Source organism: Episyrphus balteatus, chromosome 1 (genome assembly GCF_945859705.1).
Source record: "Episyrphus balteatus chromosome 1, idEpiBalt1.1, whole genome shotgun sequence".
NCBI lineage: Eukaryota > Metazoa > Arthropoda > Insecta > Diptera > Syrphidae > Episyrphus > Episyrphus balteatus.
The window spans coordinates 101043445-101066910 of NC_079134.1; the positions used below are offsets into that span (position 1 = coordinate 101043445).

At 31.0% G+C, this 23466-nt stretch overlaps 1 protein-coding gene across 3 annotated transcripts; it reads right to left on the reverse strand.

The window, feature by feature from the left end:
• Positions 1–2363: 2363 nt before the first annotated feature.
• Positions 2364–21970, reverse strand: LOC129916390 (maltase A3-like). Of its 3 annotated transcripts, XM_055996302.1 has the most exons (7): positions 21293–21970; positions 21187–21231; positions 4052–4512; positions 3735–3988; positions 3196–3394; positions 2673–3124; positions 2364–2618 (listed from the first exon to the last, which is right to left on the reverse strand). In XM_055996302.1, exons 3-7 carry the CDS (start codon positions 4433–4435, stop codon positions 2402–2404), a joined length of 1506 nt encoding a protein of 501 aa, XP_055852277.1. In that variant the 5' UTR covers positions 4436–4512; positions 21187–21231; positions 21293–21970; the 3' UTR covers positions 2364–2401. The 3 variants fall into 3 exon arrangements, with proteins under 3 accessions (XP_055852277.1, XP_055852288.1, XP_055852269.1); XM_055996313.1 differs by lacking the exon at positions 21187–21231; XM_055996294.1 differs by lacking the exons at positions 21187–21231; positions 21293–21970 and adding an exon at positions 14268–14514.
• Between the last annotated feature and the right edge of the window lie 1496 nt (positions 21971–23466).

The following is a 23466-nucleotide window of genomic DNA, read 5'->3' on the forward strand; positions in this document are numbered from 1 at the left end:
GAGCGACGAGGTGGCCACGTCCTGAGCGGCGATCCTGAGCGGCAATTTCAAAACCCTACAAGTGCAAAATATTCGATGAGTATTCGGCTCACACGCGGGAGTCCCAGGTTCGATCCCTAGAAGTGCCTATTTTTTTTTATTTTATAATTACAAATAAAATAAAGTTGGTATGCCATATTGTAGTTAATATAGATCTATACCTAAAACCAAAATTTCAAAAGAATCCAATGACCCGTTTTCGAAAATTTGATTAAAAAAAAAAAAAATTCAACATTTTTTCAAAAATCCAAAAATTCATTTCTTTAAAATTTTATTTTTGATTTATACTAAGACTATATAAATGCTTTTGTATAAAAAAATTTTGATAAAATTTAATAAGTCGTTTGAGAGAAATTCAAAGTTTAAAAAAACGGTTCTATGGCAGATACCGTTAATAATGACTTTCGAAAAAATATTTTTTTGTTAAAAGATAGGTCTTGTCCAAAAACCCACACTTATTTTTTTTTAATTTTAATCGTTAAAAGAGTTTTTGAGAAAATGATACTTTTCTAGGATTGGTGCATCACAGGTGTCATTAGATAAGGTTCTAAAAAAATTAATTCCATAGAATCATCTGCACAATCTCCAAAAAATGCTACATACAAAGTTTGAAGAGAATTGATCCATCCGTTAAGGCTATAGCTTCTTAAAGAGACAAAGATTAGAGTCCCAGGTTGGATTCCTGTCGGGTCCTATTTTTTTTTTATTTTAACGAATAAAAATAATATTTTTTAATATTTTTCTTCACAAGAAACCATAATTTTCACCATTTACTAAAGTGTTCGTGGTAATTTAGAATATAATGTGGTTCGCCCAGGATTAAAAAAAAAATAGAACAGAGCTGAGCGGCTGGGCGACGTCGCTCAGGACTTATAGGACATGTAGGTTTTGGCTTTATGCATACTTGTGCAAAAACTTGAAATCGTTTAGTGAGTTTTGACTGAATAACGGAAGAAACAAGTTGTTAAAAAACACGTTTTTTGACCCTTTTTTAACCGATTTTCATCGTTTTTTATTTTTATCTTTTTTTCTTTAATAGATACAGGAATAAAGTATATTGAGTAATGATAGACCATGACCAAATGTGTGCGAAGTTTTAATCATTTTCGTAAACACAATTTTGAGATAACGGTAAAATAAAATTTTAGAATTCAACAGATTAGAACTTTTGACAAAGAGCAGATAGAAATTTTATTAAACTAATATGAGCATCCTGATACAATTAACTTTCATTTGGTATATCACACATAACGATAGACTAACTACAAGCTTCACAATGTTAAATCAAGAAACTTGCGAAAACCTCAAAACACCAGTGGAGATCTGTTGCCCCCCGAACAGCCACCAGTGTGGGAAATACGAAGTACCGTAATCTCAGTCTGGAAATTCGACATGGTTGACTTTAAAAAATTCTAACTTCTCTTGTAGGCATCTTTGAAATGAGATTGATACGTCATTTGAAAGGTGAAATAATAAGCTTTCACATGGTATTTTTTTTATAGGTTGTCAAGCAAAAAAATTGATTCCATAGCCTGAGAACATAAAAATAAATGTTTTTTTGCTTTTTTTAATGAAATTTGATCGAGTTAAAAAAATTTTAGCTCTTTTTGTAGATGTCTCATAGACCTGATCGATATATATATATACATATTTTGAGCTAAGACAACAAGCTTTCAGGTGATATAAAATTTTGTATAGGTGGTAGGGAAAAAAATGGAATTACTGACGTGAGAAGATAAAAATTCATGTTTTCTTTGCTTTTTTTGATGAAAATGATTGTTTTCAATAAATTATTTTTATACTTTTTGCGCATTGTAAAAATTCAAAAATGGTTTTATTCTTAAGAAGAAATACAAATTAAAATGCATAAGCTTTTAAAATAAAAAAATTAATATAATGAGATAATAAAAAATGTATTTTTTTTAGCTTTTTCTTGTAAATTACGATTGTTTGAAAAAAGTAAACGCTTCAATTGACTCATTTTAAACAAAAGCACATAACCTATTTTCTGACGAAGTTATCACGTAAAATCATCGTCCGTAAACCGGCTTTACAGACAACCTCTTTTTTTCAAAGCTTTTGAAACGGAAACCTAAAGCCGTATACACAAAAACAGATACGACGTAAGTATTTTTGATAGCATATTTTTTGGAGTGATTTCACTTTCATAATTAAGGGCACAATTATCTGATGCTTTGCGGAGCATAGTTAAAGTTAAACAGGAATGCCTAAATCTGCTGCGGGAACATCTACAGGATCTCCAGTTTTTCCAACTATTCCCTTCAATGAAATCAAACAAAACGTTACATACGATTCTTTTTTATTCAAAAGTTTGTATAGTTCCGATTTGTTTCAAATATTGTTAGTTTTTCGTCGTTCGTAGAACAACCGCTTCTTTTGGCAGTAATACTATTTGGTCAGCATAAGCCTTGTCACCTCTTTGACGTTCCGATTTATCAGTAACTACAACATACTCCAAAACATTGGAAATATTGTTGAATACCGAATTCAAATTCACTATTTCAACGTCGTCCATGATATTCGCCAAAGTGATAAAAGTAAAATCGTTTCGCAATGATCTATTAAAGAAAATCAACTTAAACAAAGACTTTGAAACATAGAAATCATCATACCTTTTTACAGCTAAAACTGTTTCACTAACTGCTTTAACTTCAGTGTCACCTTCTCGTAACGTTCTTTCAGTTCGTAAACTTTTCAATTGTTTGTAAATATTAAAGTGACTAAATGCAATACCACGTTCTCTCTTTACATTAACAATAGGATACAAATCTGAAACTGGGAGCCAAGTTTTCGAACCATTTGAAAATCCGGCATTCTTTTCATCACTCCATTGAAACGGCGTACGACATGCATCTCTAGACAGTGGAAGATAGATATCTGGATTCGAGTTGCAAGCTTGTGGATCAACAGTATCATTCCACGATATCCAAACATCAGTCATACCAGTTTCTTCACCCTGATAAGTAACACTGCATCCTGGTAGAGTTAAAGCCAACATGTTCATCATATCGATCCGATCAGTTCCCATGCGCGATCCAACACGAGATCTGTCATGGTTACCAAGCTGGAATATTGTAAAAACAAATGTTATCTACGCATTGACTTAGATAAAAGTTGTGTTCTTTATAAGCTTACAACCCAGTTAGCTGTTTTACCCTCAGGCATTTTATGTAACCACAGATTTATAATTTCAGAGTAGTAATAAGCATCTGAATGTTCCTTTAGATAAGTAATTAATTGGAAGTTGAAAGGAATCTGAGCTCCATCGTGTGTTTTGTTGCCATAATATTCCAAAACAGTTTCAATTGGTGAATAACTTTCAATCATGAGAATTCTACACAATTAAATAAAAAAAAATTTCTTCTTTAATTGCATTGTTGTTTTTCGTTTTGAATCAGAAATTTCATTAAATTTAAATACATAAGTTAGGTAGCCACCATTTGCTTTTGTCATTCAAAGCTGTTTTATATTATGCGTATAGAGTTAAAGATTTTACGTTCTGGTTAATTAAATAAAATTCAAAAGAAAAAAACATATATGTAGTTGTAGGTACATATATAACGCCTTTTTGGTTGCACTCCAGAAACAATTTTCAAAAAAGCTGCTTTAGTAAAAATAACATTTTTGAACCAATATAATATTTTACTCCACCTGTGATTATAATGCAATATTACCTATCCTCCCCACCGTTCACTGCCTTAAAATCATCTAGAAGCTTCCTCCATTCATAAACTAGTTGCACAGTCTCTGGCTGGTCGGAAGTATAAATATGTTGGACATAATTATAAGCTTCTGGGTCATCTACTGAACTATTACGTGGCTCATCTGGATAGTTGCCATTAGCGTCAGGAGCACTTTCAAAAACATTTGGGACAGCATCACAACGGAATCCCGCAACTCCCTTCTTAAGCCAAAACTTTAAAACTTCCTACAAAAAAAGTTACGAATTTTGATTATCCTATTAAAATGGAATAACTAAACAAAGTATTACGTTCATATATTCCTTTACTTTAGGATTACGATAATTTAAATCAGGTTGCTTTGAAACAAATTGATGGTAGTAGTATTCCTGACGTTGCTCATTCCATTCCCATGCATTACCACGGAATGCACTCATCCAATTTGTGGGTGGTTGTCTTTTTCCATTGACCATCTTTCCTGGATGCCACACATAAAAATCTTTAAATTCAGGATCACGTGCGACTGATTTTTGAAACCATATAGATTCATCACTTGAATGATTTGGAACGAAATCCATTATTATTTTAATTCCTATTTCGTTGGCTTTTACCATTAGAGCATCAAAATCTTCCATGTTACCGTAAATTTGATCAATATCAGTAAAATTGGAGATGTCGTAGCCGAAATCAGCCATAGGAGAAGGATAAATCGGTGAAAGCCATGCTGCTGTGATTCCTATTTCTTTCAAGTATGGTAACTTTTCAGTTATGCCTTTCAAAAAACAAATTTAAACATTAATAAATTAATATTCAATCAACCCCGTTCAAGTAGGTATACATAATATTAAGCTCGATACTCAAATTTTAATTTATTTCCATTTAACAGGATTGGATTTAAGTTTTGACTTATGTATTGAATATTATGGATTTGGATTAATTTTTTGGATTAAAATTTCTTTACATCCAGATGTATATTTAAGGGGGGAAATCGCTCTGGATGACGGGTTTTTCAAGAATTTTTTTTGGAAAACTGAAAGCATTAATTAAAATTTAGAAAAATACATGGTGTTATATAAAAAACAAAATGGCGGCTCTACAGCCGTTTAAAATTGATGCCTCGCGTTTGCGCCGTGCAATGCTAAGGTCCAGTTAATTATTATTTATAATATAATCAAAAGAGGAACTTTTTTTCCATTTAAATATATTTATACGCATATGAACCTAAATTTAGCAAAAAAAAAGTGTAAAGTAAAAATTAGAGACCAAAAAAAACGAAAAAACACAAAATTTTTTTTTATTAACAAATTGTTAAAAAAAATATTTATTGTGAAAATTATATTGAACTAAAGGTTCATGCAATGACCAATACATTAAAGAGTAATTTGCAATTTATTTCAAGTCGATAGCTTCATTAGTTTTTGAGTTACATTGCACGGCGCGGAAAAAAACGTGTTTCGAGAAAAATTCGTTTAAAGTATTCATTTTTGTACTGTGGTAGGCTCAGAACCATAGCCGTAGCTAGGATTTCGTTTCGGGGGGGGGGGGGGGGGGGGGTTAGCTCAGACCAAACAAAATTTTGTTTTTAGAAATCACAATACTTTGTATCAACTATATGTAACTGCAGTCGATTCTAAATCCCGCTAAATCAAATAGTCATTTGAACTGTGTAGAAGCGAAAAATTTGCCAATATCCTTTTTAAGTATTTTTTAGGAGAGGAATTCGTAGTTAAAAGTTTAAAAAAGCCCTGCTTACGGTAAACGAATTTAAAAATGGCCGAATATTCAGCGGCATCTCTAGTTTTGTAGGTACAAAGAGTGATAAGTTGGTTGATATAAATTGCGAGCGTTAGCGAGCAAGAAAATTTTTTTTAAGAAACAAATTTTGACCATAATATACAGGGTGTCCCAAAAGTTAACGTCGAAACGAAAACGGTAGATAGGGTAGGTAGTGACAGTTATCAGAAAAATAATAAAAAAAATCGCAGCCATATATTTTGAAAAAAAGTCGAAAAAATGGTCACCCTGTGACGGTTTTTCATGTGCCGTGACTACAAATCTTAATTTTTCTCATTTTTTTCTTTTGTTACGGAACCTTGAATAACCCTGCTATCAAATGCATTCAAAAATTTTAACTCAGCTGTATCAGTTTTAAAGAAAATATTACTTTTTACCCAACTTAGTACTAAAAATTTTTACATGACTCTAATTCAATGAGCCGTAGTGTAAAAAAAAATGCACTACAATGTTTCGGCAAGTTGCCTTAAAAGTTGGTGTGTTCAATTCTCTTTTCAAAATGGTATAACATTGTTGGGAATATTCCATAAATAACCGACTTTTTTATGAGGTAATTTTTCCATGTTATTCAAGTTTTGTACCCTTTCAGAACCTTTCAGAATATTTTTTCGATTTTCTCATCATATAAAAATGCTATTTATATAAAACCGAGTATTGCAGCGACACCCTACTATTTTTTATTAAAGGGGATCAAAAAACAAGAATATTGAGAAGAACAAAATGTCCCGTTACTTTCTCTTATAATTTTTAGAAATAAAAACAAGTTTTTCTTCCATTGCAAAAGTATAATCGCATTTTTTTTATTTTGAGTATGGCCAACAAGGTTTTTGTTACAGAAACCAAGATATACTTTTCTAAAGGTTTTTTATATGCTGAGCTCGAATCCGAACTCAGAAAAATTCTATCACATCGCGTTTTTGAGATATTCCCGTTAGAAAATCGAAAATCCCGCTTTTTACCAGCTTTCGAGGTTATTTCCTATCGTTGGTAGGTACTACAGTCTCTGAATAAATCGATACATTTATTTTCGCTTACATACTGGATTTAAGGTTAACATAGAACAAAAGTGGGTAATAAGCAATAAGCAATAAGTACTTGTGGTATTTAAAGGGTTCTTAAAAGAGCATTTTAAGGTGTTAATATAGTGCTTAAGGAAATGGTCAAAGAGATAAAAACTCTTTGTAATGGACCAAACAATTTTTGTTTTCCTTTATACAAACTTCATCGACAGCTTCTGCAACGATGCAAAATTGGTAGTGATTTTAAGGGAGATTTTCATATAGGTAATCAAATCACTAAAATACAAAAACAAATCATTTAGTGCTGCACATATTAGACTTGTATATGTTTATAATATAGGTATCTTTTGATTTTCTGAAAAAAATTTCGGGGGGGGGTTAAACACCCAAAACCCCCCCCTAAATACGGCTATGCTCAGAACGCATGGTTTTCAGGACTATCTGGGGACTTTTGAGGATTCATTTAAGGCTAAGAGCACTAAAATAGTTTCTTCAGTTGATAAATGATTTTTTTAGGCAAAAAATTTATAATGCAAAAATAAAATAATTCCAGAGAGCCCCCTTAAATTAGTAAAGGTTGAAGAATATTGCCGCCAGAAATGAATTGCCCTGGTTAACACCAAATTTTACCGGGAGAAATATCCGACCAAAAACTATCTTACAAAAACCGTACCCGTACGAAATATCTAAATTTCGTTTTACTCTAAGAACTTAACTTCTAAATACTGTTTTATAGAAATAGGTCAACATGGACGGCGATATTATTAGGTACATTATGTAATTGACAGTTTTTTTTAATTTTTGGCTCTTCAATGTAAATTAATTGAGTATTTTCAAAAGTAAAAGTACCTAATGGAGAACAACTAATAGAAACCTACGTTTTAATTTTAGTTGCTTATTTATTGATTGATTTGTTGAATACATTATGCATGGAGGTTTATATAAATAAATGTTATATGTTATAAATGTTATGGAATTCCTTTTTCTTTTTGTTTCACCATGTTGGTTACATATATGACTACCTACCTTCTAATATTTTATTTTTAAAGCCTGGTCGCAGCTCGCGCTAAATTTAAGCTCCCATACAAATTTATCGAAAAATTTTATCCGAGCTAAAATGAGTCCCATACAAATTATCGATAACCGATCTGTGAAACTGTGAAGTGATAAAAATAATATCTTTTCAATTTTCACAGCGTTTTTTCATTTTATCACTTCACAGGCAACCCTTAATGCGATTCTCAAACTCAATGTGATAAGATGTGTAGTAAAAAGTACTAAATGAAAAAAAAATTTAATTTTTGAGAAAAGTTTTCGTAATAAAAAAATTCGTATTAGCCCAGTGAGTAGGGCGGTTGCCTTTTACTCTATAGGCCTAGGTTCGAATCCGGGTGTAATTGAGATTGTTTATTTTTTTTTAATTGTGTTTTTTATTTGTTTATTATTTTTCACAAGAATATTGGGTTGTGATAAATAATTTATCATGTGAAAAGATTTAGACATTTGTTTTATTTCTTTCACAAATCAAGAATCAAAATTATTATGAAAACGTGATAAAACTTATCACTTCACATTTTCACAGATCGGGAATTGACCCCCAGGCTTAAAGAAGTGCAATTGCATCTGAGAATTCTTTCTGGTCAAGAACGCTTTTATACTTTTAACTTCAATGACTTGAAGTATACAAAAACAGATTCTCTTCTTTATTTTCGCGGAAAGAAGTTTTGCTTTAAACGATTTATTTTTGATCGTACACAAGGCCATCTCTATGCTAGGTTTTGTAAAGCGTTCATGTGACTTTCCCTCTACAATTGTTTAGTACGCCTCCAGCTTGAGTACGCATCTGGCATCTCCAGCCTGGACTCCTTTTTACGAAGTCCATAATATAAGAATGGAATGGAACAACGCAAATTCATTCGATTCGCCTTAAAAAGACTGTTATGGTCCGATCCTTATAATCTTCCTCCTTATGAGCATCGGATTAATCTTCTTCAGATTCCATCTTTGGCTCAAAGGAGGGTAAACAATAGGGTGTGTCACTTTTGTATGGCCAAAAAAAAGTACTCTTATTTTGCAATGTAATAGTGGTCAAGGGTCTAAGGTTTAGTATAATGTTAAAAAAAATCATATAATTACAGTACCTTGCCATATTATTAGGCCCAAGCGAAAAAAATACAATTTTTCGGTTCAGTTTTTGCTCAGTTTTTAAAGTTTTTGTCGAAATATCTTGAATTTTTTTTGTCCCATTACTTGCACATATCATGTAGATATTGTAGATACGGATTGACTTGAAAAAAGTTTAAAAATTCATACTTTTTGATAAAAATAACGTACAAAAGGGGATAAGCTCCAAAAAACGTACCCTATGGAATTCACGCCCGGATAATTACCAGACCGGTCCAATACTTAATTTCTTGTACCGAGGAATAACGTGATATTCTTAACTTTATGACAAGGATCGCAACTTGCATAAATATAGAAGCCCTGATCGTCTGGAAAGTAAAACATGTTCTTAGATTTGGGGTAGTTTTTTTCTTTTTTATAAGACCAGACGAGCACAGCTATTCAAAGTACATTATTCCAATAAAAAAACATCCTCTCGTTATTATTGGCTGTTGTACTATCTCAGGGAAAGGATGAGGTTCTTTTTATATTGTGGAAAACGCCATAACTCCAGACCAACACAAAAAGGAGCTTGGGAACGTTTTGATTCTACGATTTCGGAATAGGCTGGAGGCTCGAAGCTGCTATATTTATGCAAGTTGCGATCCTTGTCATAAAGTTAAGAATGTCACGTTATTCCTCGGTACAAGAAATTAAGTATTGGACCGGTCTGGTAATTATCCGGGCTTGAATTCCATAGGGTACGTTTTTTGGAGCTTATCCCTTTTTGTACGTTATTTTTATCAAAAAGTATGAATTTTTAAACTTTTTTCAAGTCAATCCGTATCTACATGATATGTGCAAGTAATGGGACAAAAAAAATTCAAGATATTTCGACAAAAACTTTAAAAACTGAGCAAAAACTGAACCGAAAAATTGTATTTTTTTCGCTTGGGCCTAATAATATGGCAAGGTACTGTAATTATTAAATTCGTCTTTGGGTCGCTCAAATCGGTTGAGGTTGTTAGGAAAAATACGATTTTATATGAAAAAACTATTTTTTTTTCTTCGCATATTTTTTCGCAACTTCTTTACTAAGTGTTCAATTCCATCAAATACAACCTTAACAGTTTTTTTCTATGTATACATATACCTATTTAATTTATTTGTTTTTGTATTCAAACGGCGCAATTAAAAAAAACATATAGGTATTTCAAAATTTTTTATAAAATCCAAATTTCTTCGACTTCTTATATTTTCCTATATTTTGAGCGAGCCAAAGATATTATTTAAAATGAAAATTGTAAACGCAGGATTTATTTCTGATAAGTAATGCAACTTTTAAAAGCTATTGCATTTGAAAATTCCATACTTTAGCATTTTGACACACCCTAGTAAACAATAAGGTGCAGGGAACTAACTTCATGGGAACTACCTTCACATGGGAAATAACTTCACCTCTAGTGGGAAATAATTTCACATTTTCCTAGTGAAGCTAACTCCCACTCAGTGTGAGAACCAATTTTACTTTTTCGTGGGAACGAAATTCACTTTTGGGTTGAGTTATTACCCACGGAGTGTGGGAAATAATTTCACTTTTTAATACAGTATAGGGTGTTGTAATATACTGAAAGATTAATTTAGATAATAACATTAAGTTACAAAAGGTTTTTATGGTAAACTAAACTCGTTCCAAGTTTCCACATTTCATTTAAAATTTTTTTTTTTTGAAAATCTATAAATTCAAAGCTCCCGAATATTTTTTTCTCTGAATCTTTTCATAAACGTTCGCTTTAAAAATTCAATTCACAGATGTAAAATCTATTTGATAAAAATTGTTGTGAACCAATCCAAATCTAGTGCCAATTTCTACACGGGGGTAAACTTTATTATTTATTTATTTCTCCAAAATTGACTTTTTGTGACTCGGTTCAGTACAGCTGGGAGCACTACATACTTTTTTAATATAAACAATTTTTACAGTTTTCTTAATTTTATGATAAGTTTCAAAATGTTTAACATAATTTGTTTGCAATGTGCTCAAATTTCTTATATTCTTCAAATCCAATTGTAAGCGGGAAATTTCTTCACATAATTTCTCGATTAACTTATTTCTCACTTTAAGTGGGACATAACTCCACCTGGTAAAAATGAAAGTATTTCCCACAAGAGGTGAAGTTATTTCCCATGTGAAGGTAGTTTCCGTGAAGTTAGTTCCCTGCACCAAACAATGACATAACTTTCATTCAGCAATTAATCACAGGTGTTATTGATGCACCGAATTTACTTAATCCCGTTGGTTTCAACAATCGAGGGGGTGGTTATAGCCTTTGATGTTATGGATTTCATGAACCTTTAACACACATTTGCAAACTTTTAACCCTCTACTGCATACGAAGCCAAATATGGTTTTGTCAGTTTGAAAGCACTTTTCTCTTCTCTGTCACAAAAAAATGGTAAAGATTCAATACAATCCTCTTCTTTGTGTTTCTGAGAACCCATAGAGATAGTTTTTTCGTGTGTCCGACACAAAATATAGGTGTATTTTATGATCACAGGTGAGTCGATCAGTCGTTTGCATTGAAATCGAAAGTGTAGAATATATTCATACTTTAAGTGTTAATTACTGCGTTTCTTTGGAAAGTAAAGTGGAATTAAAAATTTATTTAGGATCGATTGTCTAATTGTGTATGTTATGAACCAATTTTTAGTGAAAAAAAGTTATTGGTCTGGTCTTGGGAGGGCAAAAAGTAGGGAAGCCATATTTGGCTTCGTATGCATTCAGGGGTTGTAAATCTACACAATATGTAAAACTTTTTTGTTGGAAAATTCTGTTCCTTTGCATTGTTATTTTGCTTGGAAGCTATGTTTTATTCAGAAATGGAGTCCCTTCGCTTTTAGAGACATTTTTCACATGTTAACCCCATTTCCGGCGGCGTAACCACACAAATTTCAGGGAAAGGGGCGCTCACCTATAATATTTTTCAATAATTTTATTACTTCTTAGCTTTTGTAAGATCTGGGAGTGGGTGAAAATGTTGGAGCAAGACTTACTTCGACAGTGGAAAGAATGTGAACCAGAAAAAAATATATTTAACGGAAAAAACAAATTGCTTTTCTCGGTTCCATGGCTTAAAATGAGCCAAATTTGAATTAATTCTTAACTTTTTGTAATGCAATGTATTTATTTTACATTATTTTGTTTTTAAATGATAAATATTTATCTTTTGATATTTTTAATTGTATTCTTTACATAATCTGAATGAATAAAATTAGTAAAATTTCTTACCCCTTAATGCATACGAAGCCAAATTTGGCTTATAAACAAATTTTTTAAACAAATTAATTAAAAAAAATTTTTTTAATGAAAACCGTTTTGAAACAACCCAAAGAACCCATGTAAAGCATTTTTTAATTTTTTCGTCCGCTAATAATAATTCATGCAGTAGAGGGTTAAATCAATACTCAAACCTGTTTTATTAAGAATTGATTGAAAACTGTCTTACACGGAAAAAATGATCTTTTGAAAACAACGTAAACTCGTGTAAAATTAACAGAGAAGATTGTTAATATAGCACCTGCAAACTAACCCCGGTTAAAATAACACTAGTCAACTCGGTTATTCAAAATTGTTTAAACTTACCTACTGTCTCGGTTAAATATAACTAAAATCTCAAATTTTAACCGAGTTTCTTGACCAATAACCTTCTAAAATGGTAATTTTAAACAATTTAACTTAACCGAGGCGACTACGTTGATTTTAGTAATTTTTAACCAAGACTACTTTATTTTTAATACATTTTCATTAACCCACCACTCTTCAGGTCCATTATTTTTCTGCGTGTAAAAGTTAATGTACCACGCAAATGATTTTTTGTTTTAATTTTCAGTATTTTGTACCTATTTATTTTTTAGTTTTTTTTTACTTCAAACAAATTATTTCGTTTGTATTTCTTTAGTGTATGTTTCAATTTATATACAAGGTAGGTGCTTTGCTTTCACAAAAATTAAATCCTGGAGTAAATTTTCAAAAAGGAAGTTAAATTCGGATATCAATTGATAGATACATAAGAGAAATGTCTATCAAATATGAGATTTGCAAATATTTTAGTATTGATTGTCACTTGAATTTCAAACTATGCAAAAAGATCTTTGTATACAAAATTATAGAATTCATACAAACAATTATGCTAAGCTAGGTGAAATAATAAAATTTACCCTCTTTGTTGTACCTACACCAACTCCATGTTGGTAGGGTGGGTCAAAAAATCGAAATTCTTTTTTTTAATTTGCTAGACACCTCTAGACCTCAAATATCTTTAGAATGGTTAGATAAATGAAAACAGTTAGCAAAACCTTTTTTGTAGAGCAATGAATTTCCTACAAGAAAAGGTCTTGCGCGTTTGATTATTATAATTTTTCAATTTGTTACAAAATTAAGAACAAAAAACGAATTCTTAAAGATTTTCTCGATTTTTGAACCTCAAATATCTATTAATCGGTTAGATAAACGAAAGTGTAGAAGGCCTTTTTGTAGGGCGTTCAATTTCTTACAAGAATATGAAAAGAAATTTGCTAGAAAGTCAATTAATAAGAAAATGATTTTTTTTAGTAGAAGCTTGATGTAAAAATGGAAAATTGAAAAGCGAAGGACCTTCCCATTAATATAAAGAGCTCATATTTGGTGTGTATATTCTAGACGTGTCTAGCAATCGATTTTTCGAAGTACAAAATGACCCACCCTAATGTACAGTTACTCACGAAATTATTGGGCCAAAACTTTGAGTTAAATGTCGAAAAAATGAAAAATAAAAACTGTTTTGAAAAGTGCATAGAAATTTGTATATTCTTCAAACCATTAGTTCTACAAGCGAAATGAAGCAAAATATACTATTTCCTTAAAGAAATAATTGTAAAACGCAGTCGTTGACACCACATAATTACTGGGCCAAACGTTCAAAATCGAGTTTGGGGCACTGTTGTAAGTGGGGAAGTGTTTAACTTCTGTTTCAGTATCTTATTAAATAACTATTGTATATTGTACTGTTTTTAGTCCTCTTCATAAAGTTTAAACCAGGTTTTGCGAGCAATATATTTTATTTTATTCGATTTTCTTTATAGAATAGTATTAAGTGTATTTGTAAAAATAAGTTTTAATTTGTGAAATTTGTAAGCCTAAATGTAAGCCAAAATATAACCACAAAACTGAATTCATCGAAAAAAAAAATAGCTTAATAGGTAACATCTATATTAGCTACCAGTATATTATTGTAAATATTTGTTTTTTTATTAGCATTTGGCCCAATATTTATGTGTTGAGTTAGTTTAAAAAAATTGTTTTGCTTTTTTTTACTGCTAGTCCTTTAAGCTGCGCTGTTTTAATTGATAAGTAAAAAGTATATTTCTATGATTTTAATTTTGTTTGCATATTAAAAATTTACTACGGTAGGTATATTGCAATCTACTTCACTTTTTATTGAAATATACTGCGATCAATCGTCTTTGAAGTCATAAAGTTATTATAAAATACAATAAACTATTTTTTTGTTACCGTCTCACATATTTTGATTACTAAAATATGGTTAATTTTATTTGTTATATTCATATATACCTTTTAAATCCCCTACTCCATCTCCGTCACTGTCCTTAAAAGATCTGGGATAAATCTGATAAAATGAAGCAGTTTTCCACCATGTATCCTTGATAGTTTTTGTTTCAATGTTTGGTGGAATAATAGGGAATGTGTCCCCACTTACAAAAACTATGAGTAAGCTTACTAAAACAAGAATTTTCAACCTCATCGTTAAAAAGAAAACGCACGTAACCACACCAAATTGTAGTTGAAGTCTAATTTCGACACATTAGACACCACTGCTTTTATTTGAATTTTAATCTGGTTGGTTATTTTTAAGATTTTTTTTTACAAAAGCTCAATTGTTTATTTTATTTTCTATAAGATTAAATCAATTTCACGTCAGTAGAAGAACTATCTTGTTTAAAGATAGCATAGAATCAGATACTAAAAACACATTCTTCGTTTGTTTTTGATACCTAAAAATGGTATCATTCTATTTAAAGAGTATATCAAAAAAAAAAAAAAACAGGGGAATAAGGAACTAAGACCTCAATGGTTTTTTTTTTCAGGAATCTTTCAATGGGCTATAAAATTTACAAAAACAATTAAATAAACGTCAATTGATCGATCAATTTAAACATTTAAAAGCAATTAAATAATAGCCGGCTCCAGAAACCAAGAATGTAGCAAGCAAGTGATTTAGTGAAAAAAAAAATCCTCAAGTTTTTAACTTTAAGTTAAGTTAAATTTAACGTTAATCAAAGTGTCCTTGAACCTTTTTAAATTAACGGCCATATTATACACTAGTTTAAAAAACACATCTGGATGTAAAGAAATTGAAATGTCAAAAATAAATCCAAATCATAAAAATATTCACTATCACACAGAAAAACAAATAGTCATTTTTAACTATTTTTTAACTATTATCATATAGTACAGGTAAAATAGTACATAAAATCAAGAAATAAAAAAAAAATTGTTACACCCATGAAACTTGGCAAAAAGTTTTCTTTTGGGATAAGAACCAAGTACAAAAAAGTCTATACAAAAAAGTTGGGTGGAAGGGTGATTTTTCGCGGACAAGAGGGAGGGGGTGAAGGTCAAAAATATACTGAAAAAAAATTTTTGTTGAATATCATCATATGACACATGTTTTCAAAGTATTTTTTGCTGAATCTAATGACATAAAAAATTCTAATAATTAAAAACCAGGGTTGTTGTTTTTTGACCTCAACAGGTAAAATATAACCGAAACCCATGTGAAAAACATGCTACACTGACAAAATTTGGGATGAAGGTTTGAGACAAAACAGGGACAAAGGATTCATTAAGTTTTTAAAAATATTTTGGGTGAAAGGGTGTTTTTTTGATAGGTTAAGTTGTGTGTGAGAAAGGTATCATAACAGCTAACTTATATTTTATTAATTTTTAAAACTTGGTGAAATAGTTTTCGTTGGTATAAGAATTAAGAATCTATAAAAAGTAAAAAAATATTTTGAGTAAAAGGGTGTTTTTTTTTTCAAGAAATGATGAAATTCGGAATTAGTACCACAAAAACTGGGAAAAAATTGTTACACCAATGAAAATTGGTAAAAGTGTTTCATTTATAACAGAAAGCAAGAACTCAAGAAGTCTATACAAAAATTTTAGGTTAAAGGGTGTTTTTTTGGGAAATAGGGAAAAATCCGCGATAAGTCCCATAAAATCGATGGTATAAATGGTACAATTACGAAATTCATTAAATATGTTCTCTTTTCCATGGGAATTACCTACGAATAATGTAAGTCTATAAATTTTTTTTTATCTGAAAGGGTGTTTTTTTATAAGTAAAGAAAATATGGGTATATTTGAATATTTGTGTAATACTAGAGTAATATTAGTGGTACCCTATTGAAATTTAGCAATTATGTTACTTTTAAGATAAGAAACAAGAATATAAAGTGTCTATAAAAATATCATGGTTATGAGGGTGTTTTTTTGAGTGAAAACAGAAATGATGGGTCATCCTAATGAAATTTGGTAAAAACATTTATTTTGGTATAGAAAGCAAGAATAAAGAGTTTTCATAAAAAATTTTAATGAAAGGGTGTTTTTTTCGAAGAGACAGTAAAATCTGCAATCCAAAAAGCCAATGATTCGCGTCAAACGTGTAAGAACTTATTTATAAATTTTAATTTGTCATAAAAACCATAAATAAAATGAATCATTGGCTTTTTGGGACCAATTACAGATTTTACTGTCTCTTCGAAAAAAAAAACACCCTTTCACCAAAATTTTTTTATGAAAACTCTTTATTCTTGCTTTCTATCCCAAAATCAATGTTTTTACCAAATTTCATTAGGGTGACCCATCATTTTTGTTTTCTCTCAAAAAACCATGATATTTTTAAAGACACTTAAGATTCTTGTTTCTTATCTTAAAAGTAACATAATTGCTAAATTTCAATAGGGTACCACTAATATTACTCTAGTATTTCACACTTTCTCAAATATACCCATATTTTCTTTACTTCTAAAAAAAAAACACCCTTTCACATAAAAAAATTTATAGACTTACATTATTCGTAGTTCCCATGGGAAAGAGAACATATTTAATGAATTTCGTAAGGGTACCATTTATATCATTGATTTTATCGGACTTATCGCGGATTTTTCCCTATTTCCCAAAAAAATACCCTTTAACATAAAATAGTTGTAAATAATTCTGTAACAATTTTTTCCCAGTTTTTGTGGTAGGGGAGAGTGGGGCCAAATGTAACACTTTTTTCTAAAATCGATGGTTCTCCTACAAATTTGAAAGTGGGTCAACCAGACCTTTTTTAAATTAAAGACCCATGTTTTAGCTCCAAGATCCATCATAAAAATTTAGCAAAACATAACGGTAATGTTGAAAAATAAAGCTTCCAAAAAAAAAATCGTGTTGTTTCAACTTACCCCACATACGGGGCAAAGTGTAACACATACCGGGGTAGGTTGTACCAAGAACTAAAAATAAGAGAAAAATACCTTTATTTGTTTATATTTATTTATTTTTAATTAATAACAATAAAAACAAACCTCAGTCATGAAATTTTGGTGCAAATTTGTAAAAAGTGGAGCAAATCCAAGATTTCCAGAGAAAATTTGACAGTAGTCTTAAATAAAAGTTATTCGAATTCATAAATTGTTTTATAAGCTTTATGAATTCAAGTGGTGGTTCAAAAATTTGTTTCCAATTTCAAAATAAATACAAATTCAATTACAAGCATTCATATTCAGGGTTGTTAATTATATTAGGTAAACAATTTTTCAGTATAGGTAGGTTTTTACATGGTACAACTTGCCCCGGAAAAATGTTACAACTAGCCCCAGCATGAAATTTGGCACATAAAATCAATTTAAAAAAAAAGCGAAATTGATATAGACATAACATATACACGCAATTTGAGCCAAAACACAGTTGCATATAACAAAAAAACACTTAGCACTCTATCTTTTTCGGGTAAAGAGGTAGACCAAAAATAAAATTAAAAAAAAAAGTTACAAACATGCATTTTTTGGGCACCACTAGTGTAACTTCTCACCCTGTCGTCTAATCTTCATCTTAAGAAAATGTGCCGGTAGATATGCAAAAATTGAGCATTTTTCTCCTTTACGCGTTTCTTAATATTGAAAGGAACATCGCTTTTTTTAGCTGTTAATTCTTACCCCTGTTACATTTAGCCCCACTCTCCCCTACTAATTCCGAATTTCATCATTTCTTGAAAAAAACACCCTTTTACTCAAGATAATTTTGTACACTTTATAGAGTCTTAATTCTTATACCAACCAAAACATTTACACCAAGTTTTAAAAATTAGTAAAATTTAAGTCAGCTGTTATGATACCTTTCTCACACACAACTTAACCCATCAAAAAAACACCCTTTCACCAAAAATAATTTTAAGAACTTTATGAATCCTTTGTCCCTGCTTTATCTAAAACCTTCATCCCGAATTTTATCAGTGTAGCATGTTTTTCACATGGGTTTCGGTTATATTTTACTTGTTAGAGTCAAAAAACAAGCACCCTTGTTTTTAATCGGCAATAACTTTTCTTTGAGCAATCGTATTGACTTTATTTGTTACCGACTTCCAAAAAGGAGGAGGTATTCAATTCGTCTGTATGTTTTTTTTTTTTTTTTTATGTTTTTAACCTCATAACTTTGGACTGAGTGAACCAATTTTGATAATTCTTTTTGTATTGGAAAGCTGGTGGTGCAGTGTGGTCCCATTTCAATTTCGTTTATTTCTAGCCATAGGAACTATTTTAAAAACCATAAAACCCAGTTTTGATCTATGCAAGTCGGTTTTTGTTTTTTGATAAAAATGATTATTATGTAATTAGATTCAGCATCAAAAAATACCATAAAACCCAGTTTTGATCCATGGAAGTCGGTTTTTGTTTTTTGATAAAAATGATTATTATGTCATTAGATTCAGCATCAAAAAATACATTGAAAACATGTGTCATATGATGATATTCGACAAACAATTTTTTTCCGTATATTTTTGACCTTCACCCCCTCCCTCTTGTCCGCGAAAAAACACCCTTTCACTCAACTTTTTTCCCAAAAGCAAACTTTTTGCCAAGTTTTATGAGTGTTACAATTTTTTTTTAAATAGATACCTATTTTACCTGTACTTATTACCAAATTTTTTGTTTTCCCTTATAAAAACTTCATCGACAGCTTCTTTAACGATACAAAATTGGTAGAGACTTTAAGGAAGATTTTCAGATAGGTGATTAAATTATTAAAATACACAAACAAACCATTTAGTGCTGCACATTTTAGACTTGTATTTGTTTATACTATATCTTTTGATTTTCTCAAAAAAAAAAATTCGGGGGGGGGGGGGGGTTAAACCCCATAACCCCTCCCCTAAATACGGCTATGATTATAATGTTGATTACGACAACATAATGTTACTTTTAAAACGGGAACTTTAACCTGGCAACACTATTTAAATAAAAAGATAACACATCACTATATTCGTCTTAACATTGTTGTTTTGTTGTGTTGGAATATATTTTATAACTCATACGAAAGCTAACATACAGCCCTATTCTGCTATCCATCAGGGGGAATAATCTCTAAATATTCACTAATTACTATTCTGCTATTCATCGGGGGGAATCCAAACTCACTATTCACGTGAATGAGCTTGCTCCATACTGTTTCTATCCGCATTAAAAATGTTGCGGATCTGTTACTTTTGGTTGTAAAAATAAATTCACCATCGTTTAAATTAAACAAAATTCCACTTCTTCCAACTTTTTAAGTATTTATTAGCATGTAATGTGTTGTTTTTGTTTTTTTCTATGCAAACAAAAAAAAAAAAACAAAACAAACAGAAAAAATGTTTTCTTTAAATTTACTTCGTCGGCATTTTTTTTTTTTCAAGTTGACGTTCATGACATCAAACAAAGGTAAGATAATACAGTTCACCCGATAGATGGCAGAATGGCAAGGTAGAGTTAAAGTGAACCGAATTTGTGAATCGGATCTGAGATTCGCGTGGATAGCAGAATAGGCCTGATAATAAACAAAAATTATATATAAAAAATTTAGATACAAAACTAATTAATCAAAACTACTAATCAAGTGAAAAAAATAATACTAAAAAATTCATTTTTAAAACAAAAATGTACCACTTTTGAAGAATATAAAAGCAACATGGTTTTTCGGCAGGATATGACCGCACGAAAAGGCAAAGAAACTTAATTTCATATAGGTAGAAACATTTGGCAACGTAAAAATAAGAATCGTCTAGCCGTTCAAAACATAAAAATCGACTGGACTCTTGGACTATAAGCCAAATTCAATACGATTAATTTTAATTACCCAAATAGCCTAATATATATTTTAATTGAATGTTAAGTTTCATTAAAATTGGGCACGTATTCTTATCAGTGCAATTTTTTGCTTGAACTTATCTTTTGCTAACAACGAAAATTTAAAAAAAAAATATTAAAGCCGTTATTAAAATTTGGCCAAAAAGAATATGACGCCAAATCAAATTAAAGAAGACTTCTATTAGACATTGGGGGAATCTGCCCCTTCATATTCCACGGTCAAAAAGTTGACAGCCTTATTTAAACATGGCATACAGAAAACGTCGATAAAGTCCATAAAATGGTGAAGGTTAAAATTGCGAAAAATAAGCAAGACCATGGGGATCTCTTCTGAGCGGGTTTACAACATTTTGACCGAAGAATTGATATTGAAAAAACGTTCCGCAATGTGGCTGCAGCGTTTGCTTAAAAAAGAACAAAAATTCAATCGAGTTGAAATCTCTAGAGAGTATCTAAACTCCATGAACTTCGATTTGGAGTACTGAACCAACCACTTATTCAGCTGATTTGGAATCATCAGACTACTACCTCTTTCCAAACTTAAAAAAAAAATTGGCTGGACGCTAATTCTTCACCAACGAGGGGGTGATTGCTAAGTCGGAGCGGTTTTTTGAAGAGTTGGAGGAATCGGCCAATAAAAAGGGAATAGAAGCACCAGAAAAGAGATGAAATTAGTGTATTGGCATAAGAAGAGCATTTGTAGAAAAGGATTAAAAAAAAGTTTTAAAATTTATTGCGTTTTATTGATCAGGCCGAGAACTTTTCAAACTGCCCTCGTAAAGTCCTTTTTATGAAAATCGGTTTAGAATTGACTGAACAAAATTTAAACCATTTAAACCCTATGCAAGAATGCAGAAATTTCATATAAAACTAGGGAATAGAATGAAGCTTATCCCTTTGTTTTGTTCCCAAATGTTCGAATTTCCGCCTGGGTTGAAACCTTTACAATGTTTTTTTTAGCCAATTCTCAGTTCTCACCAATTTCCTTAAAAATTAGGCTCTATATTTTAAAAAGGTCTAAATTTATTCTTTCTAAGATTGGTGAAAACGTTTTTTGTAGGTGAAATGATATTTGTACATACCATTTTGTAATCAATGCGATAAGTCCTACAAAACATAGTAGGTCCCTAAAAAAGTATTTTTTAAAATAGTTTTTTTTTGTCACATATATCCATACCTACTACCTACCCGAGTAAAAATGGAATTCCGCCGCACCACCGCTGCACCACGTCCGCAGCACTTTTTCACCGCCGCACCTACGCTTCAGCACGCCCGCACTATGATCAAAAATTTCTAAACCGCCGCACCACCGCTGCAGCACGTCCGCACCGTTTCATTTTGAAAAAAATGAAAAATATGAAATAAATTCGCTGTACCAACGCCGCCGCACCATGACTGCAGCACATCCGCACTATTTCATTTTGAATGAAAAATTCGGTGCACGACCGCCGCACCACGACTGCAGCACGTCCGCACTATTTTATTTTGAATGAAAAATTCGGTGCACGACTGCCGCACCACGACTGCAGCACGTCCGCACTATTTAATTTTGTATGAAATAAATTCTATTCTGGTACTTATACAAATGTTTAAGTCGTCTTCAATGTTATTTTTTCTTAAGTAACAACTTGCCAGTTCATGCAAACATGACTTGGTGGTCGAGTGGTTAAAGCGTTGGACTTCTAATTGAAAGTGCTCGAGTTCGAATCTCCTTCTCGTCGGTATTTTTTTTTTTTTAATTTTCCAAATTCTAAAATTATGTATCATGGTGCGGCGAATTTTGCATACAAAATGAAAAAGTGCGGACGTGCTGCAGTCGTGGTGCGGCGGTGGGTGCGGCGAGAATTCCTGCAAACGGCGGTGGTGCAGCGGTGGTGCGGCGCTCAAGATTTTTTTCTTTAAAAATTCAATTTCTATTTTTACTGGGGTACTTTTAATCAAAATATATCTATTAAGATACTTTTTATGTATCTTTAAGTTTCTTCTTAAGTTGAAAGTCATGCACATTGAACCTTATGACGCACTTAAAAGAAATATTATCGTGTTTTAAAATTATAGAAAATTATTATCAGCTTTGAACTTGTTTTTTTTTTTAAGACTTCTTTATTTACGTACTTGGGGGTATAAGTGTTAAATTTAATTGCTTGTTTTTGTTTTTTTACTAAGTGTTTTTCCACTTAAGTTAATAATAGGTAGATATTGGGCACTCATACTAAACGTGCTTATTGTTTATATAATACATATCTATATCTACTTCTATTGGTAGAACAGAGTACCAAAGTTGAAAAATGGCGTCAACATTGACATTGACTCAACAATTGTTTTTATCAATCTATTACTATCAGATTATCAAATCAATTCCGATAAGTTGATTTGTGTATGGCACGTAGCATTACATTTTTTTTTTTTTTTTTGTTTTTCGATCTTATAAAGTGGGCCAGTTAAAACTGAAGAAAATAAGAAAAGGCTACACGAAGAAAAATAATTTTTAACCTAGCGCTTTTTTGGGTGGATAAAAAAAAATGTGTTAAAAATATCGTAGTCTTGGTTAAAAACTACGTACCTACACAGCATATTAGCTTTCAGAGAGAGACTATACGAAAAAATCGTGTGTTTTGTCTTTTATTTTCGAAATTTAACCTTGAATTACTTTTTATGCCCACATGGGATTTTTAAGGATTTTTGACATTTTACTTTTATCGATGTTTCAATACTCTGTACAAGTTTTCAGCTCTATGCGAATTTTTTCCAGGTTTAACGATAGACTAAACTCCTTAATAATAAAATACAAAATACGTGATTTTTTCGTATAGTCCTCTCTCTGAAAGCTAATATGCTGTGTACTAGTGGCTAATATTAATGATTGCTCTGTTCTAAACGATGGCAGCTAAGAAAAAGTACATCTTAATCTTTTTTATGAAAAACATCATGGGCTATGAAATAAATTTAAAATATTTTTCAAAAATTGCATTTTAGAAGAGTTGAGTTAAAAAACTGATATTTTTAATTTTTTTTTGTCCAAATAAAAAAATTATTTTTTTTAAATTACAGCTCTGGGGGGATAAATGAAATAAGTAAAAAACACATAATCTATACATGCAATGAAAATCTGTTTAGATAACACTGACCATTTGACGAAAATAGACAAAAAAACGATATTTCTATATATACCACTCTTTTGAGCGCACTACCTTTAAAACAATAAGTGTTACTGAAGCATATCTTCAGCTATTTTGTAAAAAACGTTATAGTATATGATACGAGTTAAAAATATATGTCAAAAAACTCATATTTTAGGAGCTATGCACAGTGGTAACCGGTTTCTAATAAGGGCGGCCATAGGGGATTATGGTTAGGATAGC